Raw genomic sequence first — 19,506 nt, forward strand, 5'->3', positions numbered from 1 at the left:
TCTGCCTTCGGCTCAGATCATGATCCCAGGGTCCTGGGATTGAGCCCCACGTCGGGCTCTCTGCTCAGCAGGGAGCATGCTTCCTCCTCTCTCTCTCTCTGCCTACCTCTCTGCCTACTTGTGATCTCTGTCAAATAAATAAATAAAATCTTTAAAAAAAAGAGAGACGCTCAAACTTTCCAAAAAGTTTTTTAAGTCTGCAGTGTAGGAAAGGGAGAAAAGTATGGAAATCATTGCTGACTATCCTCCTCCTTCCACGAAGAACCCCCAAAGACTATCAAAATGTAAGTGTAGGAGGTGTCAGTTTAGGTATTTATTATACAAAGCATCAAAATATACTGGATAACCATACTTGACTTCTGAAAATCACCCTTCCCTTGAAGGTACCATCCCCATGGAGAGGACCTGCAGACAGAAGACTGGGACACCGCCAGACCACCTCAGCCCAGCTCACAAATGACCCTCAACTTGAGCATTTGCCCATTAACACAGCTTGTTCTGTGGGCAAAGGCAAATGCTTAAAAAAAAAAAAAAAAAAAAAAAAAAAACAAAAAAAAAAAACAAGAGCCTTTGAAGAAAAAGTTTTAAAGCCATTTCAAAAATCTTAAACTTAACACTGAAATAATGACTTGGTCACCTCTAGAAATTACTTTCTAGATTTAAACGTTTAAGGCTGATCTCTCCTCAACAACCAATTACTCCAATTACTAATACATCTAAAAATCATTTAAGCCAAATTACCACCTGCAATATAAACCACCAGCAATTATATACGAGTAAGTGGCATCATAATCACTTACCTGCTATTATTCTAGCAGCTGTGCCCACACTCCAATGAGTCCAGTTAAACATTTGCCTTCTACCAAATAAAGAACCAGTCAGCATTCTCAGAAGTGACAGAACTACAATTAATTCCCAAGAGAATAAAAAGCATGCAATTTCCCTTATTGCCTAGGAATTAGGTATCTGAAATCTGTTTTAAAACCCTTTAAAGTAAACATAGTTTATCACTGAATTTTACAAAATGCAAAGTGTTTTTACTTAAAAAGGAATTAGTTCACCAAGTAATGATATCCACGTTAAGACCATTTATACAGAAAAACTGTAAGTACCTTGGGTCATGTAAAGGAGGCCTGAAGGCTGCCAAAAGAGGCTGAAGAACTGCTAAAATCGTCACTATGCAACCAAGGTACGGATGATAACCTGCATACTGAACAAAGTTACATCATTTTAATGGTCTCAATCTCGCCCAGCAAATTAAATCCTCAAGTTAAAAATAAGATGCACAGATGATGTATTCTTAGCGTTTTTCTGTCGCTTAAAACATTTACTAATAGAACAGGACCATTCACTGAGCACCTACTGTATACCAGGCATGTACTTTATATACATTATTACTGATGCTCACTACAGTGCCTGACACTTATTAATACTCCACTCATGGGGGCCTGAGGCTTAGAGATATCAAATAGTGTGTCCAATGTGTAAATGGTTGCGGTGCAGTCCACGCAGAGTGCTGCCTCACCCCCATCAGGATGTTAGATGATTACCAACACCCGTACAGCCCACCTAGGACTAGTTAGTATCCCCATGCCAAGAGCAATCACCCCGGTGTACGGTAATTTTGTTTAGAACTCTGTGTTTCCCTCAACTGACGGTTCTAGATGATCCTTTGTAACTCAACTGCTTAACAGAGTCACTCAATAAACATTGAATGAATGAATAACCCATGTAGCCACTGCATGAAAATCTCAGGTCCTCCGTTCAGAATGGAGGGATAACCTGAGAAAAAACATCAACAAAGTATCTCAACACTGTCAGCTCCACTCCTCCCAAGTTCTTTCAGCTAATTAATTCTCAATTCTCAAAAAGCCTGTGAGGTAGTTATTATAATTTCCCCTTTATACAATCCGATTCACTAACTGCAAAGACTACAAACTACAAAACTTACAAAATAAGCAATACCCTTGTCCCAAATACCTGCATAAAGTAAGGTTCTGCTGTCTAGGCTCATATCAGAAAATCATCACTATTTCCTTTTTTAAAAAAACAGGTTGACCAATTTAGAAACTACCTAAAAAGCAGGAGGGAGGCTTCCTAGTGACCCACGATTTATCAATCTTGCCCTTATAACAACAGTCCAAACTGAAATACTAAAGTTTGAGATCGCATTCTGGCCAGCTATAAAATTGGACAACTGTCATGGAAGCACAGATCTGACCTCAGGTATATCACTTATTCTCAGTAAGCCTTCCTCATTCATTCATTCTTTACTGAGGACTTACTATATACCAGAAGCTGCTCTGGGTGCTTAAGATACACCAGTGAGCATACCAGTAAATATCATTGCTCTGTCATTAGCTTACTGGCAATCATAGTATTAGTTAGAGAAAAACACTTACAGTGTTCATGTTCCTTAGATATCACACTGAATTTTCACCGCTCCATAGTGAGAAAATTCACCCAAGCTATGTAGAGTCTCCATAACATTGGATGCAGCCTATGGGCGTCTGGGTGGCTCAGTGGGTCATGATCTCTGGTCTCTGCCTTTGGCTCAGGTCATGATCTCTGGGCCCTGGGATTGAGCCCCGCATGGGGCTCTCTGCTCAGCGGGGAGTCTGCTTCCCCCTCCCCCTCTGCCTGCCCCTCTGCCTACTTGTGATTTCTCTCTCTGTGTCAAATAAATAAATAAAATCTTAAATATATATATATATGTATATATATATATATATATTTCATTACCAAGTAATCTGCAATGACAACCTCGCTCTCCCCCTGACCCCCCAGCCATATGGAACAGTCGCCAGATGATTAAAAAAAGAAAGAGAGATGCATGCAGAAATATCTTTTAAGCTCTCCTCCGAGAATGAAACAGCAACCTTCTTTGGCATCAAAATGAATTTCTATAGAAACATCCTGTTTAAGAGGTACCTACCGAGCTCCAGCCTCCTCTGTAAACAAAAGGCAGAACAAAAGCAATGCAGGTAAGGGTGATGGTCGTGAACATGAGCGCCCGATGCACCTGCAAGGGTGAAATGGCACCAGGAGAATTCAATTAACTAGGAAAGAGGACGAGGACGGCATTGGCATTACCGTGGGGTGGCATTCACGGAAGGCAAGCATTCGAGGAACATCTAATCACCATTTGCATTAAGTTTAAAAAAAAAAAAAAAAGCTTAGTAAATGACTGAACTTAAACTCTGAGCTGCCATCCTCATTATTCAAAAGCATTTGCCATGACTTCACCTGCACAGAGCAGCAGGAACGACTACTTCACACATGGACCACACCTACTTGCCAAAAGTCCTTCATTTCCACCACCAAGGACAGAGCTGTACCAGATACCCTGGGACAGCAAGGAAACAGGAAATACTGTCTCCTGAGGAGCTTAGCACACAGTGAGCAGATGAGAGAAACGTACATGAAATGTCAATTCATTGTCTAAATTATACGAGTGGAAGGACACTGTCAACTGAGTATGTCAGGATAAATGGTGCAAACAGAAACTGTCTCAGGGAAAGGAGGACACATAATCGCTCTATGTATCACACTACATATAGACACATCCGGATTTGAAAGGCAGTAGAGAACTGAACTGATAAAGTAGAGACACAAAGATTTTTCCAACTGGGAATATCCATACGAGCAGATGAGAAAGACAGAGAGAGACAGAGAGAGAAATCAAAGGCAGAGACAGAGATGAGCAAGGCACATAGTAGTAGAACATATAAAACAGATGGACCCCACCAGCCAATAGTGAGAAACCAGGCTAGATAAGGTAAGTCTTAAAGGCTACCAACATATATCAACATAAAGTTTCAAGAATACCCTTACAAAGTTCAAACTGTTTCAATAAGCAGCATTTTCTCAAAGGCAGCCTTGTACCTTCTATCTCAGCACAGACTCACTCATCTTCCACTATACGTGCAACATCTATAGTCCATGACATGTGAAAGGGAAGGTTTGTTTTACTTTGTTTTGAAGCAGGCTTATTGACTCTTGTCTTTCTATTATGAGACTGCCTCTTCATCCCATACAAAGGCGCAGCATGAAAAGAAACACTTTTAGCTCCTCTTCCCACCCACAGAGGAGATAGATGATCTTGATTAGTGAGTGAGGGACAGTCTAACATTTGCAGGCATCAACCACAGGACAGGCCCCTGTTTGGAAATGCATTAACCCCTGCTACTTCTGTCTTCGGCTTTCCCATCCTCCCTGACCTAACTGCACTCAGGGAGGGCAGTGCACGAATGCTCCTGTAGGCTCTACCCTCAGCCAATAGACACGTAAGTCAGATCTTTGGGTCCCAAAGTTTATGTTACAAAGGGATGCACATGGCCCTGGGACCTTCTCCAGTCCGGCCTGACCCTCATAAAGCTGTCTCTATTTTGACCACCACCAAGTGTCTTACATCTCTTCTCAACTGGTTAGGAAACCAAAGGGCATACTGAAGGAATTATTAAGATTCCACAACTACAACTAGAACCATACACACACACACACACACACACACACACACACACACACACACACAGGAAAGAAACCCACATACTGCGTATGTCTTCATGTCACAATGTTCAAATAATATGGAAATTGCATTCAACTTTTTCTCCCACCTACCTGAAACCAAGCTGCTTGACCAAAGAAAGCCTTTGACCAAACAGATTTGAAGAACCGAGCAGCGAGCACACCTATGCTCACTGTAGTCATCCATGCCACAAACATTAAGGCACCTGCAGGTGGGAAGACAGAATGGTTGACATCACAACCCAAGCTGTTTCTTGAAGACCACACCAAATGTTCAGAACATGGAAAACAACTAAGGAAATACATTCAATGAACATTAAGTATAACCTAAAAATACCCCGCATATCATAGCTTCTACCACCACCACTACTACTTCTCATAGCTAACACTTCCATCACTCCTACTGTGTGCCAGGCACTGAGTGTTTTATATGTATTCCTCTAATTGATCTTTAAAACAATCCCATTCAGTAGTTATAATGATTATTCTGCTTTTGCTGGATGGGGAAACTGAGGAAGAAAGAAATTAAGTAACTCGCCTAAGGCTACAAAGTTGGGAATCGAACCCAGTCTGGCTTCAGCAACTGTGCCTTTAACCAGGACAATAATACAGCCCTTCTGCAGGTCTACGAGCATCTTCTCACTTCTCATTCCAAAATAGTGAAAAACAAATAGGCAGATTATGTGCAAAATCCAATTACTATCCCACTGGAGCTACTTGTAGAAGCAAATTGCCAATAATAAAATTATTTTCAAGCTTAACTATGATGACATTTATTAAAACTCTACTGGACGGAATAACTCTGGAGAATATAAAGGAAATATATCAAAAAAGGACAGATTCCCCTCCCTATACAAATATACACTTCACTATTTCCCTACTTTTAAATCCCATCTTTTCAACAATAAACCAGGCTACTTTTCAAATGGAATCAACTTTCATCTGCAGAACCAGAGCATGTTAGAGTTTTGTTTTAGGCTACTGCTCTTCCAACATGGTTAATTTCATTATTTTAATCATTTAATCATTTCATGTTTAAAATCATCATATGTATAGCACTGAGTAATTTGTATACCCTTAATTACTTATATGCTGGTCAGTTCTTCAACAAAACTGTATCTTTGAAGCCAAACTACTGTTAGACAATCAAAATCACAAAGCACTCTTCTATTACAAGCCTTCATTTTAATAAATGGCCTAATTAAGGTGCCACAAAAATTAAGTTGATTAACCCAGATACTCAACTCTGGCTACAGTTAGAAATAACTAGGGCACTCTTTAAAAATTATGGATGTCTTAAAAGCTCCATTAGTGATTTTAATGTACAGCCAGGGTTAAAACCACTAATTATCTCTACTTTCCATTTTTAATAAAAAGTTGCAAACATTAAGACAGATATTGCTACCTGCAAATATTAATATTTAAACATGGAAGACTGATAAACATTTGGTAAATTATACCCACTGCCATTCCTAATCCAGCCAGCACTAGGTCATCAGGTAAATTTACTGCACAAAGTAGTAATAATACTTCCCATGTAACTTACCATGAGCCTTCAGAAGGAATAAAGAATGGGATCCTCCCACGTTCTTCGGATCGTCTGTCACATTATGTTTTTCATATGTAATCAAAGGTTGCTGAGAGTGCTTATAAATTCGACCTGAAATTTCAAAGACAGAAAATGAAGAATTACTTCCTCAAGAGAGAAGGAATGGAAAAACAGTGGCATGGCACAGAAACAGTCTTTCTTAAGGTGATAAGAAATAAATAAATATCATCAGGGATGACACTCATATGCAAAAGCCATGTAGATGTATATAACAGTACACATGATCATCTTGAAACATGTTAAAAGAAATAATTTAGCCAATCAACAGCTGAATCACCATGAGGACGAGGAATGGCGAAGTTATGCTGGAACAGCTGGTGGTAGGCAAGAAACCAGTCAAACACTGTGAAGTCAAAATGATCACTGACAATATAAAAAACACTGAAAATGTCAAATATAATTCTTCAAAAATACTAATACTTTTAAAAATCTGGAATCCTAGACCAAACTAACAGAAACTGGACCTGGACAAAGTGGGTGGGTAGAAGACAAACAAAAGCATTTTGATGCAATATTGTATTACGTGGCATATGGTTAATTTGGACTGGCTTTGACTAACGAATCAAAATCCCAAATAATGGTGATGTAAACAAACTGAGGATGCATTATTATTTATTATGCATGAGATTAAGTCTGTGAATGTGTAGAATTAGTTTGGTATGTGAGTATGTATGTGCCGTTGTTCATTCTGGGAATCTATCCTACAGAAATACTCCCCTTTTACCCACAGATATATACACAAGAATGTCGATAAAAAGCCATGGGTTTTTTGTGCTGGACCAAAAAAAAAATTAAGCAAGTTAAATGTCCATCATTAAGAGAATAAATATAAATGATGGAACACACATTGTTTTTAGAATACAACACCAAGTGTCAAAAAGAATAAAAAGAATTAAGAAATCTGATAAAACTGATATACAGGAATCTTTTCTCAATGAAATAAGTACTAGACTACTGATTACATCTCAGTAATTTCCAAAAAGAAATAATTATACAAGATACAGGTTATATTATATCCAAAATGCAACAAAACAAAAAATGAACAAAAAGCTGGGGAAAAAAAAGATCTACCTAGATATTTATACAACTACTCTTTGAAATAATCCTGGAGCTAAATAGGAAATCAAAATTTAAATCACAAGCCTTCTTTAAAATGAGTTAACAATGAAGATGCTTCCTATCAAAATAAATGTGAGGGGCACGTGGGTGGCTCAGTGGGTTAAAGCCTCTGCCTTCAGCTCAGGTCATGATCCCAGGGTCCTGGGATAGAGCCCTGCATTGGGCCCTCTGCTCAGTGGGGAGCCTGCTTCCCCCTCTCTCTCTGTCTGCCTCTCTGCCTATTTGTGATTTCTGTCAAATAAATATATAAAATCCTTTTTAAAAAATGTGATACAATCAAGGTACATTCAAAAGAAGTTTTTATCATTTAAAAAGCATTTATTAAAAAAAAAACACTTAAAGTATTGAAGTCATCATTTAATTCAAGAGGTGTTTACACCAACAAAATATAACCCAGGAAACCAGAAAGGAAGATGGATTAAAAATAAAGGTAGAAATTAACAAACTAGTAAGTTAAAAAATGAAGTCTATAAAAAGCCAATGATATCGACTGAGTTTTTGGCAAGTCCAACCACAAGATAAAAAGAAAGAGCACAAACAGTATTAGAAATAAAAAGGATAGCACACCTGCTGATATAGAAGATACTCTAAAATTATACAAAAATGCTACACGCTACTTTAATTAAGCCAAAAATATTTTAAAATCTAAATGAAATGGATGAATTTCTGGAAAAATCTTAAAGTAGAAAACTTCACCAAAGAAGTAGTAGTAACTGGAGTGTACTAATGATAGAAGAATTTTTTTAATTAATCCCTAAAGGTTCAGGTTATTATGTGGATGAGTTCTAACATAAAATTAAAAAAAATTTTTTTTAACTTTAAAAATTCTTATTTATTTAAGCTCTTCTAGAGTTCATTCTATGAGATTAGCATAATACTGAAACCAAAACTAGGCATGCAAGTGCACACACATACACATTCACACAACCATAGACCAAAATCAATTACAAATATAGATACAAAAAGTTTAAATAAAATATTAGGGATTCAAATCAACTGTGCATTAAGAGAGCTGTAAAACATAGCCAAGCAAAGTTTACCCTGAGAGAAGACTGTTTGCGATTCTGAAGTCTATAAAAATAATGGTAAAATATTATCTCAATTGCTGCTTGAAAGATATCAGATGAAATTCAGCACATGTTCATGTCAAGAACTCTGTAAAGTTAGGAAAAGATAATTTCCTAAGCACCATAAAAGACATCCACCAAAAAAATACAATAAACAGGACACAACACTGAATATCAGAAGCATTCCCATCAAAACCAGGAACAAGACAAGAATGTTTGCCACATCACCACTACTGGTCCACGTTTTTCTGGGAGAAGTTGAAGAGGAGAATTACCAAGCAGGCCCAGGCCAGATGGCCCCAGAAGATGTAAAGTTACTAACAATAAGCTAGAGATAACCAGAAGCCCTATTGGGAGCAAGAGATAACCAGCTGCTTCTGCTTGTGTAAACAGGTTTCCCACCACAGGCTCCTCGCACTATTGCTCCCAACTAAGGCAGCGCCCCCACCCCTGCTCCCCTGGTTTAAACCCACCTACCAGCAGTCAGCTTAGCCCTTGGAACCTGACTGCCTGCAGTCCCCTATAAAACTCTATAACTCCATTGTCCAGGGCCCAGAATTTTGAGCACAAGCTCATCTGCGGGTGTAAAATAAATGAGCTCTCCTACTTCTCCAAGTGTCAATTGGTCTCTCCCTGGTCTGATTTTTACTTTTCCACAACAAAGTAAACAATGCAATGAAACAAGAAAAAAATTAAGGACTGCTGAACTTTGTCATTATCTACATGAGATAAGACTTTATCTAGAAAAAACAAAAAAATCAACTGGCAAAATAGATGACTAAATTCAAGACAAATATTCAAAAATCAGTAACTTTCCTATACACCAACAAATTTAGAAAGTGTAAGAAAAATAATCACACAAGAGCTTGTATTAGAAATCTATAAAATACATAGAAACAAAGTAACAAAAAATATATAACCTATATGAAGACATGAAGAAAACCACCAGATTTTATCCAATATATTCCTGGATAGAAAGACTCGCTATTGCAAAGATGTCGATTGTTCCCAAAATTAACCTAAAATTTCATTGCAATTCTAATCACAACCCCAATACGATTTTCAATGGAATCTGACAATCGTTTCTAAAGTCTATCTAGTAGAACAGATACACAACAAAGAGGCAAGAATTCCTGAAAAACGAGGCCAGGAGGGGAATCATGCTCTATCAAAATTCATAACCTTTTATAAAGCTACTATAATTTCAACTGCTACAGTAATAAATTAATGGAAGAATAAGCTAGAAATAGCTTGATTTACTGATAGATGTTTGGCATATAATAGATAGGATTTTGGGGGTGCCTGGGTGGCTCAGTAGGTTAAGCCTCTGCCTTCAGCTCAGGTCATGATCTCAGGGTCCTGGGATCGAGTCCCGCATCGGGCTCTCTGCTCAGCAGGGAGCCTGCTTCTCCCCTCTCTTTCTGCCTGCCTCTTTGCCTGCTTGTGATCTCTCTCTCTCTCTCTCTCTCTCTCTGTGTCGAATAAATAAATAAATAAATAAATAATCTTAAAAAAAATAGAGAGGATTTTTGAAGTAGCAGAGATGAACTCTTCAAAAAATGGTTTCAGGACAACTGGTTATTTGTTTCACAAATACTATTATATCATGGCTTGTTTATAACAGAGAAGATCAGAGAGAAAGCAGAAAATGAGAAAAGCTTTATGTAATGAATACCTAGAGAAGAGAGTCAAGAGAAAAAGACAATAACTATTGAGAATTATATTGAATTAGCAGAGTTGTGGTGATGAAAACCAGACCACAGTCCGAATAGCCTGAGAGGCAAGTTGGAAAAAAGTATTTTTAAACTCTGATTCACTGCAGACCCACGGGCTAACCAAGAACTTAACCTTCATTAAAGCAGAAGTCCATTATAATTTTGGGATTCCTTTGTATGGCTCCATCATAATCTTGGATTTCTACTCTAAGGCAGATGGAGTTCGTGTTTAGTACAAGACTCTATGGTATTACATGATGTAATCGTTAAATAACCAGTCATTTTGTTAAACTGTTAAATTTGTTAAATTGTTAAAATAACCAGTTATGTGATGACAGGGTCTCCAATTCCTGAATTATTTAAATTGGTAGATTTCCTAATTGTGAATTACTTATTCACCCAAGTGAGTTCTATCATTTCCCATGACTCCTTATTTCATGATAGGACAATGTCAGCATTCTGGCGGAGGGCGGATAGAGATAGCATTAGAAAAAGGTTTTAAATGGATTTTACTGCAGTTGTGTACCTTTTACATTTATATGGGTTACAGAGTTTTATGACTGCTTTGAAAAATGGTTTCAACCTCACAAAGTCTCACTGCTTTTAAGCAGAGTGCAATTTATACCTGGTTCACATACACATAACTAGAAAACGGAAGAGACAATGATTTATGTGGCAATACTTTGTTCCCCAACACAAGGGTAATGGAAAGTTTATTCCCTAAAGCAGTAATATCTAGGTTTGGGTTTTGGGTTTTTTTTTTTTTTTTTTAAGGTTTTGTTTTGCTTTTTTTGCTCTGCACTCCACCAGTTATTAAAAAAAAAAAAAGAGTCCAGGGGCACCTGGGCGGTTCAGTCAGTTCAGCATCTACCCTCGGCTCAGGACACAATCCTGCAGTCCTGGAATTGGGCTGTCATGAGGCTCCCTGATTGGCGAGGAGTCTGCTTCTCCCTCTCCCTCTTCTCCTCCCCTCTGCCCCTGCTCTATTTTTAAAAATCTTTTAAAATATTTTTATTTTTTACTTTTAGATTTTATTTATTTATGAGAGAGAGAGAGTGACAAAGGGAACACAAGCAGGGGGAGTTGGAGAGGGAGAAGCAGGCTTCCAGCTGGGCAGGGAGCCCAACATAAGGTTTGATCCCAGGACACTGGGATCATGACCGGAGCCGAAGGCAGACGCTTAATGACTGAGCCCCTCAGGTGCCCTAAAGTCTTAAAAAAATTTTTTTTTATTTAAAAAAAATGAGTCTATGCTCCCGATATACATATACTTTAGTTAATAAACATATTGATGTACTATTGTCTTAATGCATTATGAGCACTGTAAAATATATTAAAATAGAAATTTTTGAGATGAGATCAAATCAATCTAAATAGAAGGTTCTAACATTATTCCTTGTATCCTCTAGACTGTCTTACAATGTATATACCTTATTTGGGAGAACCCTGTCCTGGAGTAGTAAGTTATCAAACCACAGTATATAAAACAATCACCTGGAATGTTTGTTAAAAATGCAGATTCCAGGGACGCCTGGGTGGCTCAGTTGGTTAAGCCGCTGCCTTCAGCTCAGGTCATGATCCTGGGGTCCTGGGATCGAGTCCCGCATCGGGCTCCTTGCTTGGCAGGGAGCCTGCTTCCTCCTCTCTCTCTGCCTGCCTCTCTGCCTGCTTGTGTGTACTCTCTCTCTCTGACAAATAAATAAAATCTTAAAAAAAAAAAATGCAGATTCCAATCACCAATGACAAGAAATTCAGTGAGTCTAAAAGCTGGAGTTTGGGAATCTACATTTCCAGCAGTCACTCCAAGTGGTAAGAAAGTAGGTTGTTTGAGGCCACACTTTGAGAAACACTGCAAAAGATAGAAATTCTCCCCACCATACCATCAGCATAGCAACAACAGCTGGAAAGGGAGATACAATGCTCCATTCTGCACCTACATTATCCATGAACTAGAGTTTTCTAGGCAAATATTGGAACTATCACTTAAAATATTGTTTCTATCAGAAAATGTATTCCAATTTCTACAGTGCTACCCTAAGAAGAAATTTTTGGCATTGTCACACATCACCCCCCCACACACACACACAATTTATTATATAATAGAATTCATCCACTTAAATGAAACTGCTTTTCCTTTAAGGTGTAAATTTTTTAAGTATCAAGTTTTTTTTTTAAGATTTTATTTATTTATTTGGGAGAAAGAGCGAGCATGAGCAGGGAGGAAGGGTAGAGGGAGAGGGAGAAGCAGACTCCTCGCTGAGCAAGGAGCCCAATGTGGGGCTTGACCTCAGGACCCCATGAGATTAAGACCTGACCCAAAGGCAGCCACTTAACCAACTGAGCCACCCAGGCGCCCCTAAGTACCACGTTTTTTAAAGTATAAATACAGGGGTGCCTGGGTGGTTCAGTGGGTTAAGCTTCTGCCTTAGGCTCGGGTCGTGGTCTCAGTGTCCTAGGATTAAGCCCCGAGTTGGGCTCTCTGCTCAGCAGGAAGCCTGCTTCTCCCTCCCTCTCTCTATGCCTGCCTCTTTGCCTACTTGTGATCTCTGTCAAATAAATAAATAAAATTTTAATAAATAAGTAAATAAATAAATAAAGTATAAATACAAACTGCTAAGTCCCCTAGCAACGGAAGGTACCCACTTGCATCCGTAGTCATACATGAAGCACCTATACCATACCGGGCACCAGAGGAAGCAGTTTGGTATCGTGGAAAGGGCACAGCTTCTGTAAGCGGAATAGTCTGGGGCCTAATTTCTGAATCTGCTACTTGTTTAATTTGGAGTAAGTTACTTAGCCTTTCTAGGTTCCAGTTTCCTTCTCTTAAATGGGCACTGTAATGTCTACTGACAAAGCCTCTGTGAGACCCGAGATGTATGTACACACAGTAAGTGACCGCTATGATAACAACAAACACAATTACCTCTACTTAAGTGGTATCCCTTTAAAAACACAAATAGTTGACCCTTTTCTCATTAAAAATTCAATTGCTATATTTTCATGTTCAAAAGTGTTGACTACTTGGGCTCTGAGGTCAAAGAGTTTGGATTCAAATTCCAGCTCTACCATGGACTCATCTGGTTTAAATTACTTAACCACTCCTAAGCCTGTTTCCTCCCAGATGACACAGAGATAGTAAGAGTGCATATCTAATGTAATCTTTACTAAGATGAAAATGAAGGATCTACAGTGCTTAGCCAGTCACTGGCACTCATGAAGCACTGAGTAGTTTTTCTTCTTTAATATCACTTAACCAAGAAATGACTTTCAAGCTATATTTGCTATTGCTGGTGCAACCAAGACTGCATGATTTGACTAAGATAACTACACATATCACCTACAACTAAATCTACAAGTATTCCTAAATTCTCTCCTAACACTGAGTGGATAGTTTATCCTGCTTCAAAACCATCATCTCCCCTTTACCTATAGTATAAAATCAAAACCCAGGGGCGCCTGGGTGGCTCAGTGGGTTAAGCCTCTGCCTTCAGCTCAGGTCATGATCCCAGGGTCCTGGGATGGAGCCTGGCATCTGGCTCTCTGCTCAGCAGGGAGCCTGCTTCCCCACCCCTCTCTGCCTGCCTCTCTGCCTACTTGTGATCTCTCTCTCTGTCAAATAAATAAATAAAAATCTAAAAAAAAAAAAAAAAAAGAATCAAAAGCCACATGATAGAATATGCAAAGGCTTTTCACAATTTTACCTACACTGCATTTTTGCTCTTCCTCTTCCTTTACCTCAGCCCCTAACCTTCCATTCCATCCACCCAGCTTCTCACCATTTTCAAAGGAAGTTATATCCTCAAAGTTTGGGGACGGTATTATCTCCCAAGAGATGAATCACTACATACTACCTTGGCATTTCCTGTACTTCTTCAAAACATCATCAGCCAAGACCTTAAACAAAATCTAAGAATCCTTATTAATAGGTGTTGCGATACCCACCTGGCAGTCTTCTTAAGGATAAAGGAAATACTCTTTAAAAAAAAAAAAAAGGATAAAGTAAATATTCAAACTCATAGAACTACTGTGGGCTGCACTTGACATCAGATTCACTTAGAGAGATGTGGGACAGAGACGAGCACAGCTGCAGGGCATTTAGAGGCATTTTGCTTTGATGAGAGATCTTGTAGCACCTTATTCAGATGGCCAGAAGCTATTCTCCCTACCCCTCCTCCACCTCCCTGGAGAAAGCTCAGGTTCAAGGAGATGAATTTCACATTAGACAGGTTATCCTGCAAAAGCAGTATCTCTTGCAACACTCCTACAGCCACTGCTAACAGGATCCCTGCCAGGGATCTGCCAATGTCACAACACTGAGGGAAACCCAAAGATATGGCTTCTTACTAGGTATTTATAGTTCTTCCTGGTCCAAATGCACTTTGCCAGCCAGAAGTCATTTTTATCATAAGCATGTCACCTTACAACAGAGTTGACACGACTTTTATCTAGTTCCCCGGGAAACAAAATGAGAAGGTCATCCAAAGTCAAACTGTCAGGTAAAAATGGAAAAGGGTTTTGATAATTCTTTACCCACAAATATATATCTTAAGAAATGAGCAATTATAGCAGTCTCTCCAGGAAAGGTGGAAAAGGGAAGAAGAGAGAGGAAAAAACTTGAAAAGATAGTTTTCATCAATATACATACCATCGTCAGCTGCACCATCTGCTAGAAATATGTAGTAGCTTGTGTTCAGATCAAATCTATTCTTAGCCCCAGGAAGGGTAATGTTTCTTCTGAAAGAACACTGCATAACACCATCCTCCAGTCTCCACGCCAGATCCTCAAGAGTGTCCTACAAACATACGCAACGGGTCTTCTCAGCACTTCCCACAGATTTGCTAAAAATAAAATATGATCGACCTGACCTGCTGGATTTCCTTTCCCTAAAATCCTTTGTGCATGTTTTGTCTGCTGTATTGTTGTTTTCCCACTTCCTCTCTGAGGAGTACAAGAAACATTTTCTCCTAGTTTGTCTTTATCCCCAACTTGGCAAAAATATTTTTACATTGAATCGGAACCCCACAAGTCCTCTACACAGGTTAGAAACTTTGGCAGATGCACTAACCCCGACTGGCCACAGACACAAAATCAAAACACTGAAGAAACAATTAGGAAGTAATACACTCATGACCAAAATGTAACATGCAACAAGGGAGAAGTACCAAGCCCTGGGGAAAGCTCTACAGAGAGTGTGAAGTCATTAGGCGACGGCTACCGCTCTGTCAGAGCTCATGTGCTTGCCAACCACTATGTGGAAAGAGACACTTCTCTACCAGAAATATCTGCGGCACAGATGCCAAGAAGAGGCACAGAAGACAACTGACCAAGGCACTGAACCAGTCCCTGCCCTACACGCTTTTTTTTTCTCACTGGACGAGAAATATCTTTTCTAAGATGTGAAAAAAGGACTTAGGTGACATAGGCAAGAATTCATCTTTTGCTACAAGAGAAACTTGTCTGGTGCTTTTCCAAAGTGTAGAAAAGGGGAGATAGTGGTCAAAGGGGACAAAGTTGCAGTTACGTAGGATGAATAAGTCTAGAGATCTAATGTACAGCACGATGACTATATTTAGTAATACTATACTGTATACTGGAAATTTGCTAAGTGAATAAATTTCAGGTGCTCTCACCACAAAAAAAAGTTAAGTCTGTGAGGACACAACTGCAGTAATCATTCCACTACGTATATGTATATCAAAACATCATGTTGTATATCTTAAATATAATTTTATTAATTTAGAGAAAAATAAGATATATACTTTAATATATGATGTTAAATATAAATGATATAATGATATCAATAATACATTAAACCTATAATAATACAATTTATATTTTTACATACTATTTTTACATACTATTTTTAAAATAAAGCACAGAAAAGTTTCTCCCAGATTGTTATAAGAAAGGAAGCCTGCTGCCAGACTCCTTCTCTGGCTCTCTGCTAACTGAGCAATCTTGCAGCCCAGTTCTGCCACTGTTGGCCACCTAGCCAAAAGGCAGACAAACCAGGTGGAGGGTCCCAGAAGTTTCACACCTACCCTGGAGTCCATCACAGGGTGACTTCGCCCCATCAAATGGGCAGGTTGTATGTGTATAGTCTGATCTTCACGAATACACAAATAAGCATCATCATCACCCTGAAAACGTTTGCACAGGAGAAAAATTCAAAGGAATGTCAACATTTTGTTTTTAAAAGCACCCCTAATGAAATCAAATGGTATTGGATGCTTTTAAAACATCATTTGCAGATTCAGTCTTAAATGATACTATGAATTCCAAGAACTGGCTGTCCAGTTTATAAATTTAAAATAATTTTGCTATAATGAAGAAACAAACAAAGAACAGAAACAGACCCATAACTACAGGGAACAACCCTGATGGTTGCCAGAGGGGAGGAGGGTAAGGGATGGGCAAATGGGCGAGAGGCTGTGGGAGACGGAGGCTTCCAGCTATGGAATGAGTAAAGTCATGGGAATAAAAGGTAGAGCACAGGGATACAGTCAATGGTATTTTAACAGTGTCGTATGGTAACAGATAGTAGCTATACTTGTGATGCGCATAACATGATGTTTAAAACTGTCCAATCACTCAGTGGGTTAAGCCTCTGCCTTCGGCTCAGGTCATGATCCTAGGGTCCTGCGATCGAGCCCCACATCGGACTCTGTGCTCAGCGGGGAGCCTGCTTCCCTCTCTCTCTCTGCCTGCCTCTCTGCATACTTGTGATCTCTCTGTCAAATAAATAGGTGAATAAAATCTTTAAAAAAAAAACAAAACTGTCCAGTCGCTACATTGTACACCTGAAACTAATGTCACATCATGTGTCAATTATATGTGATTCAAATAAATAATTTTTTTATAATTCAAAAGCAACATAATTTCAATGTAAAAATAGATTAAAATAACATGTTTATATGCCCATAAACTCTAACAGGACTGACAAAGCTTTCATGTATATTCATCCAAACCTACTGGTAATTATACCCATCTTTTCACCCCAAATAGGAAAATACACAGTTCTGTTACCTTTTTTCACTGAATTTATTATGAACATTGTTTCTAAATAAATATCTGTGTTTACAGATTTTTGTAACTATAAATACACTGCACTACATTGGGTTTGGGGCAGTAACTTTTAAGATGAGGACACTGTAATCAGATACTGCTAATACTGTACACACTCAAGAGATTTACTATTACATATTAAAACCAACTTGTCTGAATTCAAGGAGCACTTTTTTGTCAGTCTAATTCTTATCTACCCTTTAGTGTCCAATATTCCTTAGCTCTAAAAGTTAGAGCTTAAAGTGACTATCAGAGGACAGACTGAATCTTCAAAATACATTTAAATGATGGTACAAAGAAATAATCTGCCTTTATTTATTTTTTTTAAGATTTATTTATTTGACAGACAGAGATTACATGTAGGCAGAGAGTCAGGCAGAGAGAGAAGGGGAAGCAGGCTCCCTGCTGAGCAGAGAGCCCGATGCGGGGCTTGATCCCAGGACCCTGGGATCATGACCTGAGCAGAAGGCAGAGGCTTTAACCCACTGAGGCACCCAGGTACCCCAATAATCTGCACTTTAAATTACTGTGTATAGTTCTGGTTCTTTCACCTATTCTAAACCATTCTCTGTAAACTATCTAACAAGATCTTTCATATGTTGCAGTAGTCACTAAACTCCTTAAACAAAGTCAACTGACAAAATAAATTTTGCTATTAATCCCAATGATATTCTAACTTATTTTAATTTTTTTTAAGTTCCACTTTTGAGAACTCCCAAGTTCATAACCTTAACAAACCAATTATTCACTGTTCCAATTATTCACACACCTCCTATTCAAATCAGAATTAGCCAATTCAAAGATCATGGTGACCTAAACCAGCAATCAACAAACTATGGCATACACACCAGATTCAGTCTGATGCCTGTTCTGGTAGACCCCACAGGCTAAGAAGGACGTTTACATATCTAAACCATTTATTAAATAGAAGAATATATCACGATGAGTAAAAGTACATGAAATCCAAATTTCAGTGTCCACAAATAAAGTTTTATTGGAACATAGCCACACCTATTAATTTATGGATTGTCTTCTGCTGTTTCACTGCTACCACACAAAGATGAGTATTTAAAACACAGACCATATGCCCATAAATTCTGAAATAGTTACTACCTGGACCTCTATAGAAAAAAGTTCACCGATCTCTAATTTAAACAAACAATGTGTATTTTCTAGACTATCATCTCTGAGGTATACAAACTCCTTTTTTATTTAATACAAATTTTGCTTTTAACAAAATGGTTGATTTTGAGGCAAAATGATGATAGGCCAACTGCCATACTAACTCATTGCAGAGAGACCTCTCAAATATTGGAGAGAATGCTGGGGAAGGAGAAGTACTCTCAGTTCTCTCTACTCTACAGCGAAGAGTATGAAAAGGTGCTTTTACAACCTTGGGCTCCAGGCAATTCTAGAAACCCCAAGTTTGGAGCAGGGAAGCACACATGGAAGAAGTCCCACCAAGTTTCTGAATCGGACAGATCCTCTTTCTCCCATTTGTTCCTCTTGAACCAAGCATTTAGAACGCACTCTGTTCAGAAAATAATTGTGTGGATATTGTGGGAAAAATAAAGATGACTACACTGTTCTTATAACCAAAGAGTACATTTTAATGGAAGAGACAGTTACAATAGTATGTGAATTATGATAAAACAGGTTTAGACAAAGTACCACGGAAGCACAAATCATGTAGAGCCAAAAGATTGAAAAAAAGTTATCAGAAAAGATTATAATTATGTAGGCCTTAGAGAATAAAAAATACTTACACGTGGATAAGGTAGAGCTGAGATTAAAGGAAAAGTTTTCTAAACGGAAGAACTTCCAGGACCAAATACATAGAAACAAAAAAATATGTGAAACTTTTAGGAAACAGGTAGTTATGTTAGCCAAAAAGATATACATGGTAAGGCTGGAAATTCCAACATGGACTTTGAAGAGTTTTGAAAGCCAAGCTAATGAAAAAAAGAACAAAACAAAAAAATTTTTCCTATAACTACTAAAGGCTCACCAAAGTTTCTGGGGATAGGATTGAGATGATCTCCATGGAAGCTCAGGAAGAAAACAACAGTGACTGTTAAAAGATGACATGCGGGAGTCAAGATGGCGGAGAAGTAGCAGGCTGAGACTACTTCAGGTAGCGGGAGATCAGCTAGATAGCTTATCTAAAGATTGCAAACACCTACAAATCCAACGGGAGATCTGGAGATCGAAGAGAAGAAGAACAGCAACTCTAGAAACAGAAAATCAACCACTTTCTGAAAGGTAGGACGGGCGGAGAAGTGAATCCAAAGCGACGGGAAGATAGACCGCGGGGGGAGGGGCCGGCTCCCGGCAAGCGGCGGAGCAACGGAGCACAAAATCGGGACTTTTAAAAGTCTGTTCCGCTGAGGGACATCACTCCAG

The 19,506-nt window shown here is 38.6% G+C and overlaps 1 protein-coding gene across 1 annotated transcript in view; it reads right to left on the bottom strand.

The window, feature by feature from the left end:
- Window positions 1-19,506, bottom strand: part of LOC111143492 (ferric chelate reductase 1) — a 56,766-nt gene that overhangs the window by 2,827 nt on the left and 34,433 nt on the right. Inside the window, exons 7-13 of the mRNA XM_022497293.1 lie at window positions 16,080-16,178; window positions 14,683-14,830; window positions 6,074-6,187; window positions 4,621-4,733; window positions 2,936-3,022; window positions 1,113-1,210; window positions 801-859 (exon numbers count right to left, since the gene is read on the bottom strand). Of these exons, the coding sequence (XP_022353001.1) occupies window positions 801-859; window positions 1,113-1,210; window positions 2,936-3,022; window positions 4,621-4,733; window positions 6,074-6,187; window positions 14,683-14,830; window positions 16,080-16,178 (718 nt within the window). The remainder of the gene's footprint in view (window positions 1-800; window positions 860-1,112; window positions 1,211-2,935; window positions 3,023-4,620; window positions 4,734-6,073; window positions 6,188-14,682; window positions 14,831-16,079; window positions 16,179-19,506) is intronic.

Source organism: Enhydra lutris, unplaced genomic scaffold (genome assembly GCF_002288905.1).
Source record: "Enhydra lutris kenyoni isolate GAN:26980312 unplaced genomic scaffold, ASM228890v2 scaffoldscaffold9, whole genome shotgun sequence".
NCBI lineage: Eukaryota > Metazoa > Chordata > Mammalia > Carnivora > Mustelidae > Enhydra > Enhydra lutris.